The 26,552-nt window shown below is 45.6% G+C and overlaps 1 protein-coding gene across 1 annotated transcript in view; it reads right to left on the bottom strand.

Moving 5' to 3' along the window:
* The window catches only part of LOC140396438 (protein kinase C-binding protein NELL2-like), a 369,190-nt gene that overhangs the window by 21,725 nt on the left and 320,913 nt on the right, over nucleotides 1-26,552 (bottom strand). Inside the window, exons 16-17 of the mRNA XM_072485066.1 lie at nucleotides 3,355-3,495; nucleotides 2,604-2,797 (exon numbers count right to left, since the gene is read on the bottom strand). Of these exons, the coding sequence (XP_072341167.1) occupies nucleotides 2,604-2,797; nucleotides 3,355-3,495 (335 nt within the window). The remainder of the gene's footprint in view (nucleotides 1-2,603; nucleotides 2,798-3,354; nucleotides 3,496-26,552) is intronic.

The following is a 26,552-nucleotide window of genomic DNA, read 5'->3' as shown; positions in this document are numbered from 1 at the left end:
ACTCCTGATCTGGCCTACAAAACCTGCTCCTTGCCTCCTCCTAAGGGTTCCCAATCCTTCCCCTAGGACGAGAGGTCACAGATATAGGTTGAGAGGCAGTAGATTTAAAACTGAGATGAGGGGGAATTACTTCTCACAGAGGGTTAAAGGAATGTGGGGAACAGGATGGGAGGTGGATTTGAGACCAGGCAGAGATCGGCCATGATCTGATTGAATGGCAGAACAGGCTCGAAGGGCTAAATTGCCTACTTCTGCTCCTAATTTCCATGTTCCCATTTGCCCACCCGAAAAGCTCAGGCCATGCCCGGGTTAGGTGTCCATGACACCTCTTCATGGGACTGCGTGCAATCTCAGCAACAACCACTACTGAGTTCTGGAGCTGCTGGGAATGCAAGAGCTGATTGGGTGGCAGCTCTTGAGGCCAGAACATCCTTCCACCAAGGCATGGGAGTCCCACTCTCTGCTTGTTAAGACCACCCTCGGCATGTTATCGCAATAGACCTACAGTGCAGAAGGAAGCCATTCATCCCATCGGGTTTGCAATGACCGTCTGAAAGAGCACCCTACCTACGCCCACTCCCCTCCCCTTTCACTGTAACCCCACCTAACCTACAAATCCTTGGACACTTAGGTGTAATTTAGCATGGCCAATCCACCTCACTTGCACATCTTTGGACTGTGGGAGGAAAGCAGATCATTCGGAGGAAACCCACGCAGACACTGGAAGAACGTACAAATTCCACACAGGCACCTAAGGCCGGAATGGAACCTAGGTCTGGCGCTGTGAGGCAGCAGTGCTAACCACTTTTTAAAAAAAGTTGGTTGGTTTGCAGCCAATAGTTTAATAGCGGGGGATGGAGGGGCACACACAATGAGCCCCACCCCTGTGGTGTGTGTGTGTGTGCATATTGATGAGGCAAAAGCAAAACAAAGAAACCCCCATTTATGTAGCACTTTTCATAACACTGACATTCAACAGCATTACTATCACTGAATCCCCCACAATCAACATCCTGGGGGTTACCACTGATCAGAAACTGAACTAGACTAGCCATATTAATAGTGACTATCAGAGCAGGTCAAAGGCTAGGAATCCTATGGTGAGTAACTCATCTCCCAATCCCCAAAAGCCTGTCCACCATCTACAATGCATGAGTCAGGAGTATAATGGAATACTCTCCACATGCCTGGATGAGTGCAGCTCCAACAGCACTCAAGAAGCTCGACACCATCTAGGACAATGCCCGCTTAATTGTCCCCCCTTCCACAAACATTCAAACTCTCCACCACCGGTGAACAGTGGCAGCCGTGTGTACCATCTACAAGATGCACTGCAGGAAATCAGCAAGGTTCCTTAGACAGCTTTCACCAAATCCACGACCACTACCATCTAGAAGGACAAGAGCAACGGATACCTGGGAACCCCACCACCTGGAGGTTCCCGTCTAAGTCACTCACTACCCCGACAATTCCTTCACTGTCGCTGAGTCAAAATACGTAAGAACATAAGAATTAGGAGCAGGAGTAGGCCACCTGGCCCTTCGAGCCTGCTCCGTCATTCAATGAGATCACGGCTGATGTTTTGTGGACTCAGCTCCACTTTCCCGCCCGAGCACCATAACCCTTTATTCCTTTATTCTTCAAAAAAAACTATCTATCTCTATCTTGAAAACATTCAATGAAGGAGCCTCAACTGCTTCACTGGGCATGGAATTCCATAGATTCACAACCCTTTGGGTGAAGAAGTTCCTCCTGAGCTCAGTCCTAAATCTGCTTCTTATTTTGAGGCTATGCCCCCTAGTTCTGCTTTCACCCGGCAGTGGAAACAACCTCCCTGCATCTATCTATTCCCTTCATAATTTTATATGTTTCTATAAGATTCTCCCTGCATCCCTCTAAATTCCAACGAGTACAGTCCCAGTCTACTCAACCTCTCCTCGTAATCCAACCCCCTCAACTCTGGGATTTACCTAGTGAATCCTGGAACTCCCTCCCTAACAGCACTGTGGGCGTACCTACACACCAAGGACTGCAGCGTTTCAAGAAGGCAACTCACTACCACCTTCTGAAGAGCAATTAGGGATCGGCAATAAATGCTGGCCTAACTAGCGACCCCCACAACCTGTAAATTAATTTACAAAAAACCTCAGGATGCCTCAAAACATTTTCCAGCCGGTGAAGTGTAGTCATTGTTGTAATGCAGGGTCCATAACAGCGAGCTCCCACAACAGTAATGTGACGTTGATCTGGTAATCTGTTTTTATGATGTTAATATTGACCAGGACACTGGGGTAACTTCCCTGTTGTTCTTTCAAATAGCACCATAGGATCTATATGACCACCTAAGAAGTCTCAGACAGAAGAGAGCACCTCTGACAATGCAGCACTGTTTCCATGCTGCACATCAGCGTCAACTTAAATCTTTTATTGTTCCGCTCGTGCTGTGGGATTTGAACCCACAACCTTCTGACTTTGAGGTGATGCCGCTGCCAACTGATCTACGGCTGACACCTGCACTGTAAATTCTATGATTCTATGAAAAAGGAGAATGTATTTCACTGACAAGAGCAGAAGCTGCCAAAATATTTAAAGTAGGAACTCACCTGGCACGAACAGACTGAGCACTTGTCATTTTCTAATACCCAAATCTGTCCGTTGTGCTTTATTTTACCTTCGTGGACACAGTCCCCAGTACAGTTTTTCCCATGAGGACATCTACAATCATAACCTCCTTCGAGGTTAAAGCAAACGGTGTCGTTGGTGCAACTGTGTCTCTTGGTCCTGCATTCATCAATGTCTGTGAGATTACACATGTAAATTTATTTTTCAGTGCATATATTCAATTAACATAATGTTTCCTCTGCAGATGACATAAATAATTCTCTCTCATAAAAACTTGCAAACTTAAAATTAATTCACCCTATAATGTTCAATCCCCCAATCCCCCAAAGAATCTGTAATTGATGAACATTCTGAGATAGTGAAATCTTACACATTATATTAATGTTTTTAAGGGCAACAGTCACTCCCTGTTATTATAATTACACTTTAATATAATTACAGTTCATTGCAGTACAATGAAGAAAATTGTAAACTGACATCCATCCAACACATTTTGTCCACACAGCAATGTTTTGTGAGTGTCAGATGTCCCTCTATGCCTGATTCAGCTGCTAAATTGAATGATTACCTTTTAACAATGATAATGAAATATCGCAGAGACACGCACTGCCACCAAAGGCTGCCGAATTCTGTCCATTAAAAACTGCACCGTTTATTTCAACTTAATGGATGGTGGTAGTTCTCTGGTGAGAACAGATAAAATTAGAAGCTTTCTTTTTCAAAGACACTGACCTTCACATGTCTCCCCATTTGCTGCAAAGAGGCCATTGTCATGGTAGCCATCCCTGCATTCACAATGGTACCATCCAGGAAGGTTGATGCAATTAGCGCGGCTGTCACACTGAACAAAACCCTCCGCACATTCATCAATGTCTGTACAGAGCCGAAAAGGAAAACATTGTCACTAGAAGTTTTACACACTGGATATGCAATACAGTCAACGTAAATTCTGTAGCCGGAGCCAAAATAAAGAGTATTGTGTTCTGCAATCAACCTGCAGACTGTCCCTAGAAGTGTAAGTTCAACTTTGTACCATATGCAATGAGCATTTCTGTACTTAACGCCACAAACTAATCTAAAGAAATATCTTGTGGTCTGAAATTTCAAATTCTTCAGAAGTAATGTTACAATTTTAAAAATATATTTTTATTCAAACAAGATTTTCATTATAACAAAAAAATGCAACCTTGTGCGATACCAAATGTAAACTCACCCAATCCCCCAGTCCCCCTCACTCCCCATAAAAAAAACAGATCCTTAATAAAAAAAATATGACAAACAGCTGACGGTAATGAGTTTCCTGAAAAAGGAGGTGAAGGTCAAGGGTTGCCACAAGCCGAGGCCATAGGCTGCACATAGGCAGAACTCGCCTCCGAGCTATTAGTGAGGTGAAGGCTAGGGCATCTGCCCGCGTCCCCATCAGCAGCGCCAGCGAGTTCATACTCGAAAAATGGCCACCAACGGGCATGGCTCCAGCTGAACACCCAAAATCCCTGACATTGTATCAAAAAAGGAGACCCAGAAACAGATAAGCTTGGAGTAAGACCAAAACATGTGCCTGTGATTTGCCGGCACCTTGAACATTGCTCACACCCATCCTCCACCCCTGACAAGAAGCCATTTGAACTGGATTAGGCTTAACCTCGCACATGAGGAGATGACGTTGATTCTGTGAAGAGCCTCACTCAACGCTCCACCCTAAAAGACCGTTAGGTAATTTGGACATTCTGAATTCTCCCTCAGTGTACAGGAACAGGCGCCGGAATGTGGCGACTCGGGGCTTTTTACAGTAACTTCATTGCAGTGTAGATGTAAGCCTACTTGTGACAATAAAGATTATTATTATAACCTAGTTCATCCTCCCACTCCCTCTTTACTTCCTCAAGCGATGCATGCTCCATCACCAAATCTTCCCATAGACATCCAAACTCTTACTCTCCCTAACTTGGCCAAGAACAGGACCCCGTCCATAAGCAAAGGCAACAGTACCAGAAGAAATTAAGGAAGCTCCCTGCGTAAAAAAATTACCTGAAAGTACCTGAATACATTCCCTTGCAGGAGCTGGAACTTCTCTAACAACTCGTCTAGGCCGGCAATCCTACCCTCCAGACATATCCCTCAACCACACCAACCCCTCCCTCTCCCATGCCCTAAAAGATGAAAATAAGCCAGACAGCACAACCCTCTGATTCCTGCAGATCAGAGCCAGCAGTGACATGGAACCCAATTTAAAGAGCTGCCTAAACAGATTCCAAAGTGGCTATCACCACTGGGCTCGAAGAGAATTTAGCAGGGGAAAACGGGAGTGCAGTCTGGGCCCTCAGGCCTGACCCTATGCACAAAACATCCTTCATCTGCCCCCATATAGAGTCCAGTTCCTTGAACCACCGCCACACCTTATCGATATTTGCCGCCCATTAGTAACATACCGGGTTAGGTAGTGCCAACCCGCGCACCCCCCCCCCCCCTCCCCCACAACTGCCTATCCATTTGCAAAAACATCCTACGAACCCTAGGAGTCTTACCAGCCCAATCAAAAGCAAATGTCAATTTATTAACCCTGCAAAAGAAAGTCTTGGAAAGAAAGAGACAAAAACAAAAACCTCGGGAGAATATTCATCTTTACCATCTGTATCCTTCCCGCTAAGTTCAGTGGGAGGGCATCCCACCTTTTCAGATTGGCCTTCACCCTATCCACCAGACTAGAAAAGTTAAGCTTATGGAGCGAGACCCAGTCATGGGCCACCCACATTCCCAAATACCGGAAGCTAGTCCTGGCCACACGAAACAGTTGCCTCCTCAGATCAGCTCCCCTCCCCGAACAAAATGATTTTCCTGCATGATTTATCCCAATATCTTGGTGTAACTTCAGAAGGAGTTTGGCCGAACAGAGAAATTCCCATTTAGCCTGAAAAATATCGAGTAATATATATTGTGCAAAGATTTAGTGCATTTCTTGAATTTCCATTCTCCTCTGTTTTCATAGAGATATTAGTCATCTTAATTTAAATGAGTTAATGACTCCGTTAAATCGAGGACAAAGTGAGGCGACACTAATGTGTTCAGTGTTTACATGGTATCAGTAATGCTTCAAATGCATTTTTCAGATAGCGTCAGCAATACTAATAATTCAATTAATTTTTTTAATGAAAATAATCAAATAATATTCTTCTAAATAGGTTTAAAAATGGAACATAGACTAATGTCATTAAAAATATGTTGTAAAAATGAGCTCTTGGCTCTTACGGTTGACTGCTCAATTCACCAACTAAATAGACTCAAAGCAAATGAAACTTAAGCTGATGTATATATTTATGAGCTGTGCCATTGGCTGGCAAGCTGTTTCATGTGGCAATTTTTCAGTCAACCAAGTCCCAGAACTACTGATTTCGAAAGAATGAAAATTGTAATACAAAAGCAAAAGGCTGCGGTTACTGGAAATCAGAAATCAGAATAAAACAAAAAGTTGGAAAGACTCAACAGAGCAGGCAGGATCTGTGCAGGGAAACAAAGTTAACGAGCGTGACTTACTCAAAGGGGAACAAAGTCCCATAGCGTGCTCGTTTAGTTGTATGTCTGTCAGCGTCGAGAAGTACAGAACTATCAAACGTTCTTCATGTCAGATAGAGGGCCTCAGCAGGGAAAGGGAATAAGAGGCCGAGGTCACACATAGCCACGTTTTCTGCACTGAGTTTTGCTTGCCCGATCTCTGCAGCCCCCGACACAACCCCCGACCTCCCCATAAGCCCCAACTCAATATGAGGGGGTTCCTTGGCTCCCACAGCAGCCCCCCCCTCCTCCCAACACCTGCAGAGGGCACCCCTGGCCCGATTGCCGTAGCATGAAAAATGCCAGCTTGGCACCTTGGCAGTGCCAACCTGGTACCGTGGCAGTGCTCCTGCCAGTGCCACTTGGCAGTGCCAAGCTGGCACCAGCAGTGCAAGGGTACCACCATCCCAGAAGGCAAGCACTTGGAGGCTCCCCAATGCCCACAAGTGCCATTCTGTCTGGTCTCCGTTTGTGGAGACCACTCGCTGAGGTCTCTGAGGCATGGTGGATAGATCCCGATGCCTCAGGTGCCTTGGGAAACTGCATATTAGAGTGAGAAGCTCAAACATGCAAATATGCCAAAAAGTGATTCCGCCCATACGTTATAGTTCGCAAGGCGTTTCAAGCCGGCTATATTCCAAGAGCGGGGTCTCCCGCCTTCTATTAGCCACGTTGCGCCGTGGCGCACTGCTTTTCTGGGACAGCATGACTATTCGATTGTGCCCAATATCTAAGGTTGATGAGCTGAGCTCTGAAGAAAGTTCATTGTCCTGAAATGTTAACGAGTGTTTCTCTCCACAGATGTTGCCTGACTTGTTGAATTTTTTTCCAGAATAGAATTTGCATTGGTCTTCTCATGGACTGGTGTTTGTCACGCCAGAATACTGTCCAGGCAATGAAGACTAAAATTTACTCCTTGATATTAATCAGTGTAGCTTGAGCTATTTGGAAGAAATGTACTTTTTGCAGTAAGTGTTATCTCATTCAAGGACGGCATGGTAGAGCAGTGGTTAGCACTGCTCCCTCACAACGCTGAAGACCCGGGTTCGATCCTGGACCAGGGTCACTGTCCGTGTGGAGTTTGCACATTCTTCCCGTATCTGCGTGGGTCTCACGCCCACAACCCAAAGATGTGCAGGGTAGGTGGATTGGCCAGGCTAAATTTCTCCTTAATTGGAAGAAAAAGAATTGGGTACGCTAAATGTATTTAAAAACGTGTTATCTTATTCATGGCTCCGTAATCTCACTGTCCCAGATGAGATCTATTGACTATTGTGCAAGAAGGGTAAATGTCTTCTGTAAAATGAGGTAGCATTTTATTGGAACCGTTCGACAAATTATTTGCATAACATGATACCTCCAGGTTTTCATCACTATTCACCATTCCACCTGGAAACAAAACATGGGTTTGATTAAAAAAAAGTCTAATTCTCCTCTTATACTTGCTTGCGATTATTCGGAATGTCTAATCAAGAGATCATGGGATTATATCCTATGATGTTTCCTCCATTTAAATGAGAGGCAAATAAAGCTCTGGCTCAGGATTTGCAATTCCTGTGACCAAGGTAGTCTATATGACTGTCTGCGCTCCACCCGAATGCTCTACCAGGGAGCCAACCCTGTACATTCATAAAGGAAACACTCCTTTCGATCTTATTCACAAACTATTGAAATGTGACTCATTAAGAAAACCATATGGTCTTCGAAAATGAATCAGCATTGCTGATATGTCCATTCTGGAACTTGCCCATGCACATCACCATCTTTCTTTTGGTCCTCCTGTACGCTCCAGTAACACGGGTGTCAAAAATGAAATGAATAACAAAAAACGACAATCTTAATGTCTAGAGATGATTCTACTCCCCTATATTTTATTTCAATGCAAGCAAATGGCTAATTTTCGAATGAAATGCTGTCAAACCAACCAACTAATATAATGATGAATCTCAAAGTCGACTCAGCTTTAAATTTAAGTCATTCGTCGATGCTGCAAAAAGGAGGAACAATATTCTGTCAGGCAAAAGTCTAATGCCGTGAAATATGCTGATAAACGCAATGTTACAGCCTTGAAGAATGTCAAAAATGATGGACTCCACACATTATTTTCTCCCAATACTGCACACTGCGAGAAAAGTATGTGTAATTGTTGAATACATTTCTTTTCTTCTTGTGATAAAATATAACAGGTATGCTGTAATATGACAGCACTGATATAATTTGAGATATGACTTCCAGATATGGATTGCTGAGTCTATACAAAGGGGCACCGGAGTTTCATTTAAAATGCACTAAACTTACTTTGCCTTTTTTGAAACAAAATTACAGCTCAAGGCTTTTGGTCAGTAATAGCCAATTAGATACCAAGCGTCCAATTCATATGCCCTTCACATCCAGTGTGAGCCAGTTCCCAGGGTGCTATGGGCAGGAAATCATCTCTGAAAGCCCAATTTTCGGACCCCATTGAGAAATTGGACAGGACGTGAAGGTCCGGCACTAACCGTCATGTTGGTTTCCCGACTCCGTTCCTGGTGCTGGCCATTTTGGCCAAGGAGTGCTTGCGAGAGCTACCAGTAGCCAATTAAGCCCAGTAAGAGACTTGTTAAGCATTGGAAAAGGGAGCTGACTGGGATTTTTCAGTTGGCCTCCTATTACCCAACACAATGGTGAGGTGGGGGCAGTTTAGCTGCCTGGAGGTAGATGCCCAGGGTCAAGCTGGGGTATCAGCACTCCAGGCAGGCCTGTAGACCCTCCCTGTATCCCCAGTTGGGAGTAAAGCCCTTGGCCATCATGTAAAGGGATTCCACCTCCTACCCAACTGAACCCCCACCAACAACTACCCCCCCCCCCCCCCCCCACCCCCCACCCCCAACCCACTCTGGGGTACTTTTTCTGATTTCTGTTTACATTTTGCAACAATTTGGTGAAAGTCCGCTTCCATTTTGCAGCTCCTTCTCAGTTAGTTACCATTCATTGCAGACTGCTCCTCCAAGAAGCCTCTGATTGATCCTCCAGCTTTGCGATCCCACCACTGCTTTTGAATGGACAGGCAACCTTTCTCCATGCTAATTAAAATCCCGAAGACTAACTGTTCTCCCAGGGGTGGGTTGGGGACCCAGAAATAGTCCAGACTCCTGCTTCCTGTCAATGCTCAGTCCTGGGTCTCTGCCAAATCTTGTGCCAAATGAGCATGTGTGGGCAAATCCCCATCCCCCCGCCCCCCCCAAACACCTGAACCAGGTGAAGCATTTAAATAGCTCTCAAAGGACTTGGAAGTGATGTCACAGCATCATGTCACTTCCCAGAGTTAAAGGCAACCAGATTTCTGCTTTAAAAGATTACTTCTGGTGGGTTGGGGAGGTAGTCATTATGGTTTGTTGGGCTGTGCTCAGAGGATTTGTAGAAGGCCTGAATATAACTGCTCTAAATACACTCTATGAACTCACCCTGCAGAGTACTTTTGACATTCTATTTGTCCAATCTCTATGAAGATTAAAATCGCCCACAATTCTTGCAATATTTTTCTGACAAGCCGCCATTATTTCTTGATTGAAAAAGTAGTTCCTGTCAGGGGGTTGAAAAACCACTCTACCAGTGACTTCTTTCCTTCATTATTTTTATCTCCATGCAAACTGAATTTATATCCAAATGTTTGAGTAAGTTATTCAAATGTTTTAACGATACTTTTATCGGAGACACCAAACTCCACGTCAATTTAGAAATATCAAAAATGTAGGCAGGATGTTGCTCCCTTTCTTTCATTATTTTCGAAGTTTTATCTGAGGACAGAAACTGTTCAGTAGTACTGCAATTCCAAAAATAGGAGTCAACATAATGGCTATTACATAGGCCGGAATTCTTCAACCGTTGGGATTCCATGGTCCTGCCAGCAACGCACCTCCAACCTTGGGTTTCCCAGCGGCATGAGGTAGCTTCAATGGGAAATCCCATTGAGAAGCGGCGGGAGTAAAGAATCCCGCCCCCAGCGAACAGCCAGCCGCCAAGAAATATGTGGCTGGGGGATCAAAAAAACCAGCCCACAGTGTGCACAAGTCCAATTTAGACAGGGGCCGGAGTTCTCCGGCTGGTCGCTGGTGGCAGGATTCTCAGGTCCCGCCAGGAGTGGGCCCCCATCTGGGGATTTCCTGTTGGCACAAGGTGGCTTCAGTGGGAAATCCTACTGACAGCAACAGGAGCCGAGAAACCCACCTCCAGCGAATGGCGTGCCACCTCCTGCTGCCAAACAACATGCGGTGGGAGGCTGGAGAATCCCATCTAGAGTTTTTCTCCTGCACAAGATTGGACTTAAAAATTGTTACCATTTCATTAACAACAACATTGTCTTTGTGGAATCCCTAAAAAGTGATACAGAAACTGAATCCATCATCCGAAATAGAATAACGCAATCAATTTGCAAAGTCCTTTCATGTGTATAAAAAGGATTTAAATTAGATCAGACAAAGTGTTTATAACCACACTTTCAGCATTGTCATGGTGGATATGTGACGTTTTCACACAACTGCATTCTGGTTTACTCCTAGTATTTGAGTAAAGCACAGTGATGTGCTGAATAAACTTTTCAAATTATGTCGGGGAGAACTGCAAAACAAAAACACCTGACATTGCAATAGGCTTTATTCATCCAAATCTGTGGCTTGGGCACAGAGTTATAGAATAATAGTGACGTGATGGGCTGGCGACAAAATAAAATGAGGTGGTGAAATAACTCTCTCATGTAAAAACCATTAGGCATTTTAACGTCATGTATTGGTCAATGACGTCACCACCAAACAGAACAAAGGTTTCTGCTTTTTGGTGCAAGGCTCATTTACAGCCAGGAGTAATTCAGCCTCCGAATGAATATAGGATACAGCATAAAATCCGCAACATTCGCAACAATCATCAATCTCACTCAGCGGGAAAGCAATGAAATTCATAGTGATGCAGCAAGAAATTATTTTCTCAAGTTCAAGCTAAGGAATGTTGACATCGAACAGAGTACAGTTTACTCTGCGCCTGTCCGTGCCGTGCATGTTTGTATTTGATCACAGTAGGGTATAATTTAAATCATAATCCAGTCCAGATAATCATCTCCTTTATCCTGTCAAAGCAAAAAGATGTTGAGATAGTTTTTATGTCCAATTTCACATCGGCAAAATGAGGTTGTCTAGAAATGGGAATGCAATCAAAAACATTTGAAACCAAAAACATTTGAAACAATTGATTTGAAACTAAAGTGGCAGATTCAAGCTGTTCCAAAATCTTTGTTCAAACTCGCACCTGTGCTCAGGGCTACAGCATCTGGCAAACAGAATTTTCTGGTTTGCGTATCAGAAATATTAGGGTCCTTTAACTAAGTCTACAAGCGCTCTGGGTTATGCATCATGACAGTTTTCAAATTTGCCTCAGACCTACAACGAGAAAACTGCCAGTCACCTGTCGGAAGTTGGGATAATGGGGCTGACATTCTCGGCCAAATTCTCCCCGATGGGACTATGTCACCTGGCGGGGGCGGGAATGGGGAGTGTTTCCCATTGCGGAGGTTAATGGGGAACCATGCCATACCTTCCCGCCCCAACCACATTAATTATGCACCCAGGGCTTTAGCGCCATATTCCGTGGTGGGGTGGGCATGATGGCACACATCCCGCCATCATATCTGGATGCCATATTTAAAAGGTGGCCAACATTGCTGACCCACCATTGGGGAAAGAAAATGGACCTCCTGAAAATTATAGGTCTCCAGGAACACACTGAGGCTGGTAAGTGGGTCGCCTCATGATACTGAATCTGGAAGAACCATCTGTAGATGCTCCCTAACCCACTGTTATGGTCCAGGGTTGCTGGTGGCCTCCATCCTGGAGGCAGCCGCAGGCATTCTTCAGTTAAGTCCTGACATCTGCATGCCACGTTGTTCCAGATGTGTTTTGGACCAGCGTATTTTCCCGCTAGTGTTTAGAAGCATCGGGCTTGGGTGGAAGATTCTGGTTGGGCCTTCATCTACAACCTATTAGCGGGATGAAAATCAGTTTCACGCCGGTATCCAGCAGGTTTCCAGATCTGCCATGGTGGGCACCAGCAGAAGATCCTGTGGGAAATTCATACCAGCGTAAAGCGGATTTTTGGACTTGCGCCGTATTATCACCCTTTCACACTCTGAATGGAACTAGAAAAACTATGCTTCCAGCCTGGGATCGGACTGTGTTCGCTGTGCCTGGGATCAAGGCAGGGCAAAGCAGTATCACTCCGGTTCCAGGATCTGCAAAGAAACATTTTTTGCCAGGCCAATTACCTGGTTTCCTCTTCTCCGAAGTCCAGGCACATACACTGAAGGACTGTAATGAGTTGTCGGTAATTGATGTCAAATATTCTGAGTTTTATGGCTCATGGGTGAGTCTTAATGTTTATTTCAAATTCTCATTCCTCACAGAAAGTTTGGAGGGACTGGCACGCTTGAAAGTGGCCGAGAGAATTGTAGAGGCAAGCAACAGAGAGCTGAAGGTAGGACTTGAAGACTGAAAGGAGGTTTTCACCAAAGCCCACTCTCCAATGTCAAAGAGACTGCATGATGTGCAGGAAATAGCAGTGACAAGTTAGAGGAAATACTCTCAAATTGTAATCGCTCCTGGAAGGAGTGTTTGGGGCCCTGGAGGAGATGCCTCATCTTCCATAGCTTAGAATTCTCTCATGCCTCCTGTCTCAGGAATTGAATTCAAGTAATAAATCTAGTCAGTAATGGTGACCATGAAACGATAAGCGATTTTTGTCAAAAACTCATCTGGTTCACTAATGTTGTGCAGGGGAAGAAATCTGCCATCCTCACCTGGTCAGGCCTACTTATGGCTCCAGATCCACAGCAATGTGACTGACCCTTACCTACCTTCTGAAATGGCCGACCAAGACACTCAAGGGCAATTAAGGATGGGCAACAAATACTGGCCCTGCCAGCGATACCTGCATCCCATCAAAGAATGAGAACAATATTTGAAATGTTAACTGTGATTCTTTCCACAGATGCTGCCTGACATGCTGAGGGTTTTCAGCATCCTTTGATTTTGTTTCAGATTTTCAGTCTCTGCGGTATTATCCTGTTTATTAATATTCTTTCGCGTTTGTTTTCTCAGTGCGCAAAATCTAAAGCCATGTTACTGCCATTTCACTGGAAGCAAATAACATATTAATCTTCAGTAATATTTCATGGCAATACTTCTGTAATTACCAGCCATACGTGCGAACATTTGGGTGATTGAAGTGCTGTAGCAAAACGGCAACCAAAGTTGTTTGTATTTTATCATTACTAAAGGCCAAGCTGTTAAACATTAATGTACACTGTGCAGTAATTCTGCGCATTCAGTCTGGCACTACATCTATGAACAGTATTCGCACAGCTCCTAGCAACCTACTGGCAGGTGAGCAGCTACAATCACTTCTGGGAACATGCATTCTGAAAACCTTATCAAATTTTAAACTCAACCCATATTGGTTGCTTCACTTTGTTCTTCAGCGATGTAATGCTCAAAGGGGTTTGATGGTGATTCTCATACAAGGACAAATGTATGGTCTACGAACTAAAACAGAAAATACTGGACAATCTAAGTAGGTCTGACAGCATCTGTGGAGAGATAAGGGAGCTCCCTTTTCTCTCCACAGATGCTGTCAGACCTGCTGAGGTTGTCCAGTATTTTCTGGTTTTGTTTCAGATTCCAGCATCCGCAGTAATTTGCTTTTACCAAATGTATGGTCTGTTCACTCGGTTCCTAGTCTGATTGCTTCCCGTATGCACACGCTCTGTGAACTGACAGCTGCAGAGGATTGAATACTACACAAGTCAGTTATTTCTCTAAGTTTCTCATTTCAAATCAGTTGTCGCAGGTCCCTAAAAGACCCTGTCGCCCTCACCAGCATTTGCTTTATAAATTGCCTTGAGATGCAGCGAGCTGCTTTGATCTGGAACACGCTGCCTGAAAGAATAGCTGAGACAGATTCAAGATTAGACTGGATTTTTGCGGGCGCAATGATTGCAACTGGCATTGTTCCTCTCTTTAACACTGACAGCAACTTCTAGAATCCAAGCCGATGCAGTTAAATACGAAAATCCAGATGTTGCTGTTAGTGATTCCCCACTCCCTCACATGTCGTGCTGTGGGCTGGTCAGGTGGGCAGAAAAATGGCCAATGGAATCCAACCCAGAGAAGTGTGAGGTGTTGCATTTGGTAAGGTCAAACAAGGCAAATAATTACACAATAAATGGGAGGATACTGAGAGGCAGAGAGAACCAGAGGCACCTTGGAGTGAAAGTCCACAGGTCCCTGAAGGTAGCTGGACAGTTAATAATGTGGTTAGGAAGACATATGGAATCCTTTCATTTATTAGCCGTGGTATAGAATATCAGAGCACAGAGGATATGCTGGAACTATATAAATCATTCGGCCACAACTTGATAATGAAAATCGCTTATTGTCACAAGTAGGCTTCAAATGAAGTTACTGTGAAAAGCCCCTAGTCGCCACATTCCGGCACCTGTTCTTGAGTGCTGTGTGCAGTTCTGGTCACCTCATTACAGAAAGGATGTAATGTCATTTCCTCGCAGGTGGCACTGGCTGTCCTGTGGCTGACCCTCCAGACCCTCGGGGGAACAGGGCATCCCGTCTGGCCTCGACAGCGTCCAATGATCTGCCCAGCGGGATCCCCGAATCGTGGGGCTAGTCTTCTCGGTGGCACGGCTGCGAGCTGCGTGGGGTTGGCTGTGCAGAAGCGGTTTAAGTGCTGCTCTCCCTTGTTAGCCGGCAGTCCTGGCGAATCAGTCGGCGGGTCGATATTTGCGGCATGAAGCCCGTGGGGCCTCGTTAAGTGGACCAATTAACATTTTACAGCAGTGACGGCCTCGCTGGGCCGAGCATCAGGAAGCCAGAGGCAGTTCCCGTTCGCTATCAAACTTAGAAACATTTCCATTAAATCGCGCCTGTTGTCTGCATCAATGTAGCCATTAACTCATACCCGGGCTTTAGTTATTTCAAAGATTGAGAACACATTGTAGTTCATGGATCGGGACTGAGATCTTATGTTACATGTGTGTAAAATCCAGGGTGATGACGTGGAGGTCACAAAGCTGACATGCCTGTTTCCCGTAATTCAGCAGGAGGTTGGATGTCTCAACCTGCCCGTCATTTCAGAAAAAAAATCATTAAATGCGCAATTGAACTTGTTCACATGCCAATTGATCTGCATACTTCGCTGCCCATGCCATAATGGTATTCGTGTAGGCAGACGGACAAGAGTGGGGAGTTTGCTTTCTGACCATCTGAGCTGAAAAAGAGGGAATGAAAGGGTCTGCATGTTTTGGTGAGTATTCTGTGTGCATCAGGAGCAGCCCACATTATAATAATAATAATCTTCATTGTCACAAGTAGGCTTACATTAACAGTGCAATGAAGTTACTGTGAAAAGCCCCTAGTCGCCACATTCCAGCGCCTGTTTGGGTACACTGAGGGAGAATGCAGAATGTCCAATTCACCTAACAATCACGTCTTTTGAGTCTTGTGGGAGGAAACTGGAGCACCCGGAGGAAACCCACGCAGACATAGGGAGAACGTGCAGACTCCACACAGAAAGTGACCCAAGCCGGGATTCGAACCTGGGATCCTGGCGCTGTGAAGCAACAGTGCTAATCACTGTGCTACCGTGCCGCCTACTTTATAAGATGAGTCCTCCCATTCCGCCTTTCTGCCTCCACGCCTGGCCTCCAAAACCCAACCCCCACACCTCTCCCCCGAGAATGAATAGCCCCACTCTGCCTAAAGGTTCGGGACTTACCTGGGTCTGGACATCATCAATGCTCTTCAGAGGCCTGTTTGCAATCCCAGCAGTGGCCACTACTGAGATTTGGAGCTGCTGGGACTGTTAGAGCTGCCAGCCAATCAGATGGTCTGATTCTGCTGAGGGTTGAGGTTCCACCCCTCACGGGCTATCGTTGTGAGGTGGCCATTTCTAAGTTGGATTGGTCCGTGATTGACTTTTGCAATGGCAAAATCCGGCCCCAAGAGTAAGGTGAGAACAAGCCAAGAAAAGTCAAATGACATCCTGAAATTATAACTAAATAAGTAACACTACCCATGCTTTCTCACCTTTCCATTTTTCTGTTGATTCATTTGATAGAAGTATTCAAAATCCTGAGGGATCTGGACAAAGTAAATAGGAAAAAACTCTTCGCACTCATGAAAGGATCAAGAACGAGAGGGTACAGATTTGAAATAATTGGCGAAAGAAGGAAAAGCAAAATGAGGAATAACATTCTCGCAGCGAGTGGTTTGGATCGGAAACGCTGCCTGAGAGTGTGGTGGAGGCAGGTCCATTCAAAGCATTCAGAATGGAATTAGGCTGTTATCTGAAAAGGAAGAATGTGCAGGATTACAGGGAGAAGGCGGGAGAATGGCACAAGGTGGATTTCTCACGGAGGGTCGGTGCAGACTCAATGGGCTGAATAGCCTCCTGATGGACTGTAATAATTGTGTAACTCTGTGACTCATCATCAAAATGAGGTTCAAGCGGTTTATAGATTTTTGATGATTCATGTAATTGGTTTGCAGTTTTTAAATCCTCCCACTTCCTCCAACTAACATTTTATTTTTCGGATAGTTTAGCAATAGCTAAAATATTTAAACCTCTTCATGCAATTGTCTCTGAGCTAATGGCTATTATGGGAAAAAAATTCTGACGTTGCTCTGAACCTTTTCAGTTTCATGTATTAATTTTAGATGAACGCTTAAGTGTTTTTTTTTCCAAACATAGGTGTGAGCACACATGTGTCATTCATGAAACTTGAGAAGAACATGTATGTGGAAGATTTGGCATTGAAATCAACGATTGAAAACACTAAACCTTTCAAAAAGGTATATTAAAAAATGAAACTATCATCCTTTAAGTTTTTGTGAAATAATGTAACAGTTTTTGTAATTTTAAATGGGCTTCGAGTGTTTTAATTGCCAGTTATGTCCAATCATCTCCTTTGGAAAGCAAAATTTTAGAGCTATGGGAAAAGTAGTACAGGAGAATGGGATTTCTTGAATTGCTCTTTCTTGGAGGAAGAATAGCGGGTGGGATTCTCTCAGCCCAGGCCGGGCCAGAGAATCGGTGGGACGGGCACAAATCGCGCGACGCTGCCCTGACGCCAGTCCACCGATTCTCCGGAGAGCGGAGAATCGACACCATTGGCGCCGGCGCGGTAGGCACGGCGCCGCTCTACGGGGTCCCTCGGCCCAGGATGGGCCGAGCGACTGTACAAAAAAACCCCGAGTCCCGCCAGCGCCGTTCACACCTGGTCTTACCCGGCGGGACCTGGGCGTGAATGGATCCGGGGGCAGCCTGGTGGGGGGGGGGGGGGGTCCGTCCATGGGGGCCTCCGCTGTGGCCTGCCCCACGATCGGGGCCTACCGATCGGCGGGCCGGCCTCTCGGGCTGGGGGCCTCTTTTGTTCCGTGCCGGCCCCTGTAGCCCTACGCCATGTTGCGTCGGGGCCGGCGCGGAGCAGGGAGCCACCACGGATGTGCGGCAATCGCGCCGGTCCCACTGCGCATACGCGCGTTGGCGCCGGCCCCACTGCGCATGCGCAGACCTGAGGTGCCCATCTGATGTCGGGATCTGTAGCTGGAGCGGCGTGGGTCGTGCTGGCCCCCTGTAGGGGTCAGAATCGCTGCTCCTGAGGCCATGGTGACGCCGTCGAGAAACGCGATGGTGTTTACGACGGCCTCTACATTTAGCCTTAGGATCAGAGAATCTCGCCCGACATTTTTTATGCTGCAGAATTCTATGTCAATTCAGACTTATGCCAATTTATTTCAACTTTGTGTAGGTTCTATCCACCTTTCACTGAAATCACACCACATCCCAAATCTATCCGGCATGCAGAATACTATGGGTGAACTTGAAACGGAGTTCAAAACGGGTTTAATCCGAATTGGACTGAGTTAGATTCATTCTGAATCTCAGGGCAGGATTTAATGTCCTCAACTCATGGCAGGTTTGGTGGCAAGGGAGGGCTTTGGATCATCTGGGAGGGTGGCAAATGGGGACCTCGCCACCTTCCTGCCTCCACCTGAGTTAAGTCCATGCCAATTGATACCCACTTAAGGATCTCATCCTGGCACCGGAGATTTCACTCCAGCGGAGGGCAGGGATAGGTAGGCATCTCTCATTCAAAGGTACACAGTTACTGATTGAGGGGCCCAACATCAGGCAGGGTGGACTCACTGAGAGCCACCCGCTGGCTTAGTTGCCGACCACCATCCTCCCCACCCCCCGCATGACACCCCTCCCGCCATCACTCACCAGCATCTAGGCCGGATCGGTGATCCGAGGTCTCGAGTGGGTACGGAGTCAGCAGCAGTCACTCCCCTCTTTGGTGGTCTTGCCATTCAATAGATTTGCCTGCGTTTGATTGGCCTGAGCTCTCGCAGGTAGGAGTTCCATTCCCAGGGTTCTTGTTCCCAGGGAAGGCCCATTGCTTTCCAGTTAAGTGCCTGAGTTCCACATAAAGCCATGGGCTTTTCCTAAAATACACTCCCTCTGGCTCGCCAATCGGTAGGTGAAACCCCTGTCCCTTCCATTAAATACTACTGGAGTGTCTCCATTATTAGGATATGAATGCAAAATACTGCGGATCCTAGAAATCTGTAAGAACAGAGAATGCTGGAAATACTCAGCAACTCAAGCCAACATCTTTAGAGAGAGAAGTAGAATTCAGATTCCAGCTCAAAGACTGTTGTGAAGATAGGTTAATCTGGTTTCTCTCTTCACAGGTGTTGCCGGACCTGCTGGGCATTTCCCCTATTTTCTGAGTTTCCATTTCAGCGTATTTGGTTCTGATGAGCTTTACGCTTTGCAGATTATGGTTTTATGCAGGCACACTGTTAATAAATTCAGGGGTATATTGCACAAGCACGATGCCAGGGTACATGGGAGAAGCGTTACACAAATTAGGCTTTTGCATGATCAGCTGAATGGCGGGACAGATAACCGTTTTAATTTAATCGGAGTTTTGTCTATCCTATCTACCTGATTTCTGTTCAAGGCAAAATAAATTGTCGATCTGAGGTGCCCATTGATCCCTCAGCCTGAATATTAGGATTTCTTCAAATTACCAGTTTCCTGGCATGGTCTTCCAGGATTAGTGGAAGCTTGGCAGTTCTGAATAATTATCTTCAGCGAATGTTTCCCCAGCTGCCTGGGAAGACTCACCATTATCAGCCCCTCGCAAACTTGTCCATTTTTATTTTGTTTTGCTGAGGGTTGCAGATCCAATTTCAGAAGATCGGGATATGAAATGAGAACAAATATCTAATCTACATACCATTCCTTCACTGACGTTTTGGTCATGGTTCAAGAGAAGAATCTATTTGATCTGTAAAAATATGATAACCGTACGATTGTAAATGTAGATTTGATTTTAATCAGTCTCTAAATGTACTGCTTTTGATGCTGACAGCTGACAGTGGTTTTGGAAAACGTGCAGAGAAATGAGACACTTGCAGAAAAAGCTGACAGATTTTAGCTCCCTTTGGAATTGGTGGATCTCTTGTTATCCTTCACTGATGGATGACACGGCCTGAAGTCCAGTTCATTAAATTGATGGATAGTAACGTCGAAGAGTTGGGCTCCTGAATTCCATTGTTTTCAACCAGTATTGAATGAGGCTTGGCAATCAGACAATATTATCTGAGGAGAAATGCTATATCGGACCTACCAGATGTTTTCTATCCAGTTCATAAGGAAACGGGTTTGAAAGTCTGGCGAGATTTCAGCCGATTCTGAATATAGCTATCCCTTATTTAGCGCGTCTAATGTGTTCCCGAAAAGCGGCATGCTAAATGAAAACGTGCTGACCAAAAATAATTTTCCCTCAAGAAAACAAGTAATTTTTAGGTTAAGCTGTGAGCTGGCCCACTCCGGCTCTGTCCCATCATACGAACTTACGAATTACTAGGAGTAGGCCACTTGGCCCCTCAAGCCTGCTCCACCATTTAATAAGATCGTGGCTGATCTGATTGTATCCTCAACGCCACATTCCTGCTGACCCCCAATAACCTTTCACCCACACTCTTGTTAAATGAAGAATCTCTCGAGCCCTATACAGAAGAGGCTACAGGGATAAGTCACCTTTCACCAGGGCAAGTTGTCCAACCAAGACAGGCTGGAGCATAGATTCATAATAACAGGAGGAATCCATTTGGTTTCTTGAAGCTTAGCAATGGTATTATACCAAAATTGAGGTAGCCCTATTCAAAAAAGTTCCCTTTTATGAAAACTGCACTAGTATGAAAGCATATTAGAAAGTGCTTTAAATGGGGGATTATCATACAGTACAATTGAACAGTTGCTATGCCATGCACCATTTACGCTTCCCCCCCCCCCCAAAAACAGACCAGAATTCTGAAAAGTCTCCCTCCTTTTCCCTCTTCCCATTTAACAATCACCATGACATTCTCGCAAGGTAAGAAAATGCTGTTTGCTTTGCATCTATTTACTTAACTCCGATAAGAATGGCAATCTTTTACTGCTGTGAATTTATTAAAGCATTCAATGTCATTTGTGGTCGTGCGTTATTATATTTCTTGGGACCTATAGTGGGAAGAGGGTACTGGAGAGACTAGACAAAGTACTCACGATAAGCATTGCGACCACATGGAGTATTTGAGGAAAATCACCCAGATTCAGTTAAGGGGAAGCTGGGTATACACGAAAGAGGAACAATTTTATTGATGGGCCAAGATAGAAGTCCAATTTTTTAACATTCTAAGTAAATAGAATGGGAGTAGGGTTATATGGAGCGTAAACACTATAATCAAAGATCCCTCCCACCCGACTTACTCACTCTTCCAACTTCTTCCATCGGGCAGGAGATACAGAAGTATGAGAACACGCACAAACAGACTCAAAAACAGCTTCTTCCCCACTGTCGCCAGACTCCTAAATGACCCTCTTACGGACTGATTTCATTAACACTACACCCTGTATGCTTCATCCGATGCCAGTGCTTATGCAGTTACATTGTATATGTTGTGTTGCCCTATTATGTATTTTCTTTTATTCCCTTTTCTTTTCATGTACTTAATGATCTGTTGAGCTGCTCGCAGAAAAATACTTTTCACTGTACCTCGGTACACGTGACAATAAACCAATCCAATCCAATCCACTAACATGGCCTGGCTGGGCCACCCAAATGGCCTTTAGTTGTGCTGTAAATACTGTGTAGTTCTAGCATGAAAGAGAACTGGCAAACTTCTTAAAAACTCCATTCATATTCATCCCTGGATACAAATGCCCACCATCGTATCATTGGAAAGTGTGAACTGTGAAAAGAACAACAATGCCAACTCCTCCTTCAGGTCGATGTGGAGGCTGCCAAAATCAGAAGTGCATCTGCCACATTCAAATAAGCAATCAAGGGTCAATAAGGCTTGTTACCAAGCCGACTGGCCCGGATAATATGCTCCTATGCCATGAAAAGGGGGCAGCAGGTTGGAGCAGGAAGTCCAATTTTTTAACAAAGTTCTTCAAAGGGCAGGTAGGAAGGGGGGAGTCGAGGTTTGGGGGCTGCCCTTTGCCGATTGCTGTGTGCCCCCCCTAAGATCGAATGGCCCCTTCCTTCTTACCCACCTGCAGCCGTACACGCACCCCCAGCCCCTGCAATCCCCACCCCTGCCCTGACCTGCCCAAACCGTCCCTGCTCAAGATCCTGGACTTACCTGCTCCAGGGATCCATAGACCTTCTTCCATCTCCTCCTGCAGTCTCGAAAACAGCCACTGATGCACTCGTGGCACTACCGGGAATGTTGGAGATGCTGGCTACTCCGATTGGCGGCCAGCTCCAGAAGGCAGGACTTCCTCCCCAGTGAGTGGCAGAAGTCCCATTAGGCTCTCGTTTAGCCAGCCCGCAGTGCTTTATGGCTGAGCGGTGGGTTGGTGTGGAGGATGTGGAGTCAGCCCGCTCCCCACCCCAGTATAATAGTTAGCCCCACGCATTAGTTTATTTGGTACAGCTGATCTGTTTTAGAATGAAGGACAAAGTCAACCAAAAACGAAGGAGAGTCTATTCCCCTAGACATCTTACCTAAAACCAGAAATTGGGATCTGACTAAGGGTCATCCAACTGAAATGGGACAGAATTCTCCAGCCGTTGGGAATTCCTGTTCGCATGGGCAGCGTACCCCCGCCCATGGGTTCCCCGGCAGCATGGGGTGGCTTGAATGGGAAATCCCAATGACAAGCAGTGGGAGCGTAGAATTCTGCCACCTGCGAACGCCGCTGCCAAGAAACACGCGGCTGGGGGGTTGGAGAATCCCGCTCTTGGTCTCTCTCTCCCCAAATGCTGTGAGACCTGCTGAGTATTTTCAGCATTTTCTGTTTTTATTTCGAATTTCCAGCATCAGCAATATTTTTCTTGACCTCAGAGACTTTACTATTTAGTAGCTGAAAGAGTCACAGAGGTGCACTCGGAAAACCTGCATCTTACCAGGTCCAAGACCCACATTGTTTCCTGTTAGCATACTCAGTCAGTTTCCTTAAATTATCATCTTTCTGTTACAATGTTTGTAACCCCCAACCCATACACTTCAACTGATATTTTGAAGGAGTCATTTCTATAACTTGAGGGACAATGCTTCACAATTCCTTCACTTGCAGTGGTTACTGGTCTTTTGGTTAATCAGTTCAATGAACACACTACGAGCAATATTCCACATTACAGCACCTGACATCAATGTGCACATGACCCAGATGGCAATTGCTCAATCGTCCACCATCTTCCGATATTATTTCCTGAAGACTGTAGCACTCAACATTAAACTTTTATAGCAAGTCAAAATGGATTCTTATCGCTTGGAATGTCAGACAAACTTTTCTTTAAAGTCTAATGTGAAACTACAACAAACGTTGTGGGTGCTTTCTGATTCTTTGTGTTATGCTTTATTATTCAGTGCTATTGCAATCTATAAATTTGGCAAACTGCTATATTAAATCCTTAATTATAATCAAAATTAATAACCATAATCATCCGGTCGTCCAGAAGCTCCATCAGTCCTGGGAGTACCTAGAGTGCGCCTGCGAGTGCTGCCGGGACTGAAATAGGAAAGGAAGGCAGCCCATGGATCACTGGAGGCAGGCAAGTCTGGGGTCTTGGACAGGCAGTGTTTGGGCAGGTCAGAGAGGGGGGAAGGTAAGACTGGAAATGGACAATAAAAAAGGGGGAGGGATTCTATTTTAGCAGGGGTGCCTCCCCTCCCGCCAATTGGGGGGCTGGTTTAGCAGAGGCTAAAGAGCTGGCTTTTAAAGCAGACCAAGGAAGGCCAAGAGCACGGTTCAATTCTTGTACCAGCCTCCCCGAACAGGCGCCGGAATGTGGCGACTAGGAGCTTTTCACAGTAACTTCATTTGAAGTCTACTTGTGACAATAAGCGATTTTCATTTCATTTCATTTCATTTTTTCAATTGGCCAGGGGCAGCGACCGGAGAAAGAACACGTTTCCTTTTTTTAAAATAAATTTTGAATACCCAATTCCTTTTTTCCCAATTAAGGGGCAATTTAGCATGGCCAGTTCACCTACTCTGCACATCTTTGGGTTGTGGGGGTGAGACCCACACAGACACGGGGAGAATGTGCAAATTCCACACGGACAGTGACCCGGGGCCGGGAACAAACCTGGGTCCTCAACGCCATGAGGGAGCAGTGCTAACCACTGCACCAGTGTGACGCCCTAGGACACACGCCCTTTCCTGCCCATCCTTTGAAAAGATAATTTTTTTAAAATCGGGCTTCAACACCCATCCTTGCCAAAAGTTTTATGGAGTGGGCAGCATTTCACCAGAGTCAATTGGCTTGGTGCCAAGCCTAATTGACCTTGATTAGTTATTTAAATATGGCAGGCAGGCTGCTGATTTTGGCACCTGCTTGCCACCCCACTGACCCCGTGGTATGGGGGTAAGCTCCGGGGTGCGTGGGAAAATGGTGGTGCCCCCCCCCCCCCCCCCACACACACACACCACCGCCTCGCCTTGCCAAAAACACACCCTGCATGGGCATGTAAAATGCAGTCCATTATTTGAATTAATCTTCATTTATTTTCTCTTTTGCTTACTATCTAACTTTCCCATTCTGTTTGATTAATTTACACATATTCTTATGCCCTTCGCAACACAGGAAAGAATGGCTAGAGTATCTATGTCATGGTTCCAGTTGAATTTACAGCCAGCCTTTCTTTGTAATTAATTATAAATAACAGATGGAAAGATGTCTTTGGTGAAAATTTAGCAGATTATCTATGAAAAATATTCATACACTGCCTCAAGCATGTTATGTTGCAATGTTCAGGCAGGTTTAAATAACCTTAGTATGGAAAAATCATATTCTAATATGAACTAGGATAAATGGGAGTAGGCACGTCATTCAACCCTTGGAGAACAATAGCTTGCATCATATAGAGCCTTTTATTTCCACAGGATATTCCAAACACTTCAATCAATTACCTTTGAAGCATTGAAAAATAATGATAGCTAATTTGTGTATAGCAAGATCTCATAAACAGCAATATAACAGCAGGAACAAATAATCTTTTTTGACAGCAATGATTAAGGGATAAATGATGGCCATGAATCTGGGGGAACCCCCTTTTATTCTTTGAATAGTACCACAATAATATCTCACCCAAAAGATGGCACTTTCCAAAATGCAACACTCCATCCATTCTGTGCTGAGATATCAATCCGGATTATGGACTCATCTCCAAAGCCTTAAATCCACCGGGCGTGATGAAACAGCCACGTTGAGCCTGAAATACAGCGCGCCGTGGCATAATGTGGCCGATAGAAGCCGGGAAGGAGACCCCTTTCCCAGGATCTACCTGGCTCACAGTGCCTACAAAATCTCATGCGATCTCACAAGACCTTGCCCTGTAAATCCTGCCCATTGTGGGCTGGATCACGTTTTGGCAAATCTGCATATTAGAGCGAGAGAGCTAGTCTTACTTTAATATGCAGTTTCTCGAGGCACCCGAGGCGTTGGCATCTATCCCCTTCGCCATGGAGACCTTGGGTGAGTGCCGTTCAGCACTGGTCCCCACAAACGTCATTCGTGGGAGTCTCCCAAGGGATTGGAGGCGCCCAGGTGCTTGCCCTCTGGGCTGGTGCCACCTGGGCATCATGGCGCTGCCAGCCTGGCACTGCCACCTGGATGAAAACCTGATACTGCCAAGGTGCCAAGTGGCACTGCCAGCTGACAAGAGCACTACCAGGTTAGCATTGCGAAGCTGGCATTTTTCACATGGCAGGGATCGGGACAGGGATGCCCTGTGAGGGTGCTGGGGGTTGTTGGGGGGAACCAGAGACCCCCTCAGTGTGTTGGGTCTTGGGTGATTCGGGGGCTCCAGAGATCGGGATGCCGTTTTTAAATGACAACCCGATCTCTCGCTACACATTCTGGCGAATGGAACTTCTCAGTGCAGAAAACAGGGCTATGTGCGGCCTCGGCCGTGCGTTCCCTGCTGAGGCCCCAGAACTAACTGGGGACGCATTAAGTAGCAGATGTGTTTTTTTAGCACTGCAAGCTCCAGGAAACACGTGGCTAAATGCGCTCGCAATGGGACTTTGCTTCCATTTAGTTAAATCGCGACCACAGTTTTTGACTCAGAAGTGAGAGGATGACTAATGAACCAAACCAACTTATATCAGATTTATTTAGCCATGCCAAGAATCTGAGTCGTCTTTGGAAGGTACATATTGTATGAACCACACCTATGTGGTAAATAAGTATGCGACACATTGTGCACGATCTAACTGAAAAGTTTCTAAGTGTCATATGTGATGGGGTTTGCTGCGAGTTTCTCCCCGGCTCTGTTGGCGAGTTCGCCACCGCTATCTAACCATACTTTTCTGTGATGTGGAGATGCCGGATTTGGACTGCGGTGAGCACAGTAAGAAGTCTTACACCAGGTTAAAGTCCAACAGGTTTGTTTCCTGAGGAAGGAGCTGTGCTCCGAAAGCTAGTGATTTGAAACACACCTGTTGGACTTTAACCTGGTGTTGTAAGACTTCTTACTGTGCTCACATTTTTCTAGGCCCTGGAGTGTTTCTCTCCGGGCTAGCCCACACTTTGAATTATTTTCATCACTGGGGAGTTGAACTCACTGGCCAAACCAGCTCCACAGAGATCGGGCCACTGTTTTGAAAGGGTGCCCTGAACTCTAGATGAGATAGAGGGTCACCCACATGTCTCACCCATGGGCAACGTTGCCCCCACAAACATGGGCATTACCCCCCATCCCCCACCCCCCAAATTATGCCACTCTGCAATGGGGTCGTTGACAGCCCCTTTCAGGCTTTCCCATTCCCCCTTTTGG

Source organism: Scyliorhinus torazame, chromosome 19 (assembly GCF_047496885.1).
Source record: "Scyliorhinus torazame isolate Kashiwa2021f chromosome 19, sScyTor2.1, whole genome shotgun sequence".
NCBI classification, from domain to species: domain Eukaryota; kingdom Metazoa; phylum Chordata; class Chondrichthyes; order Carcharhiniformes; family Scyliorhinidae; genus Scyliorhinus; species Scyliorhinus torazame.
Note: the sequence above shows the minus strand (reverse complement) of the source record. Positions and strands in the feature narration are given on the sequence as shown.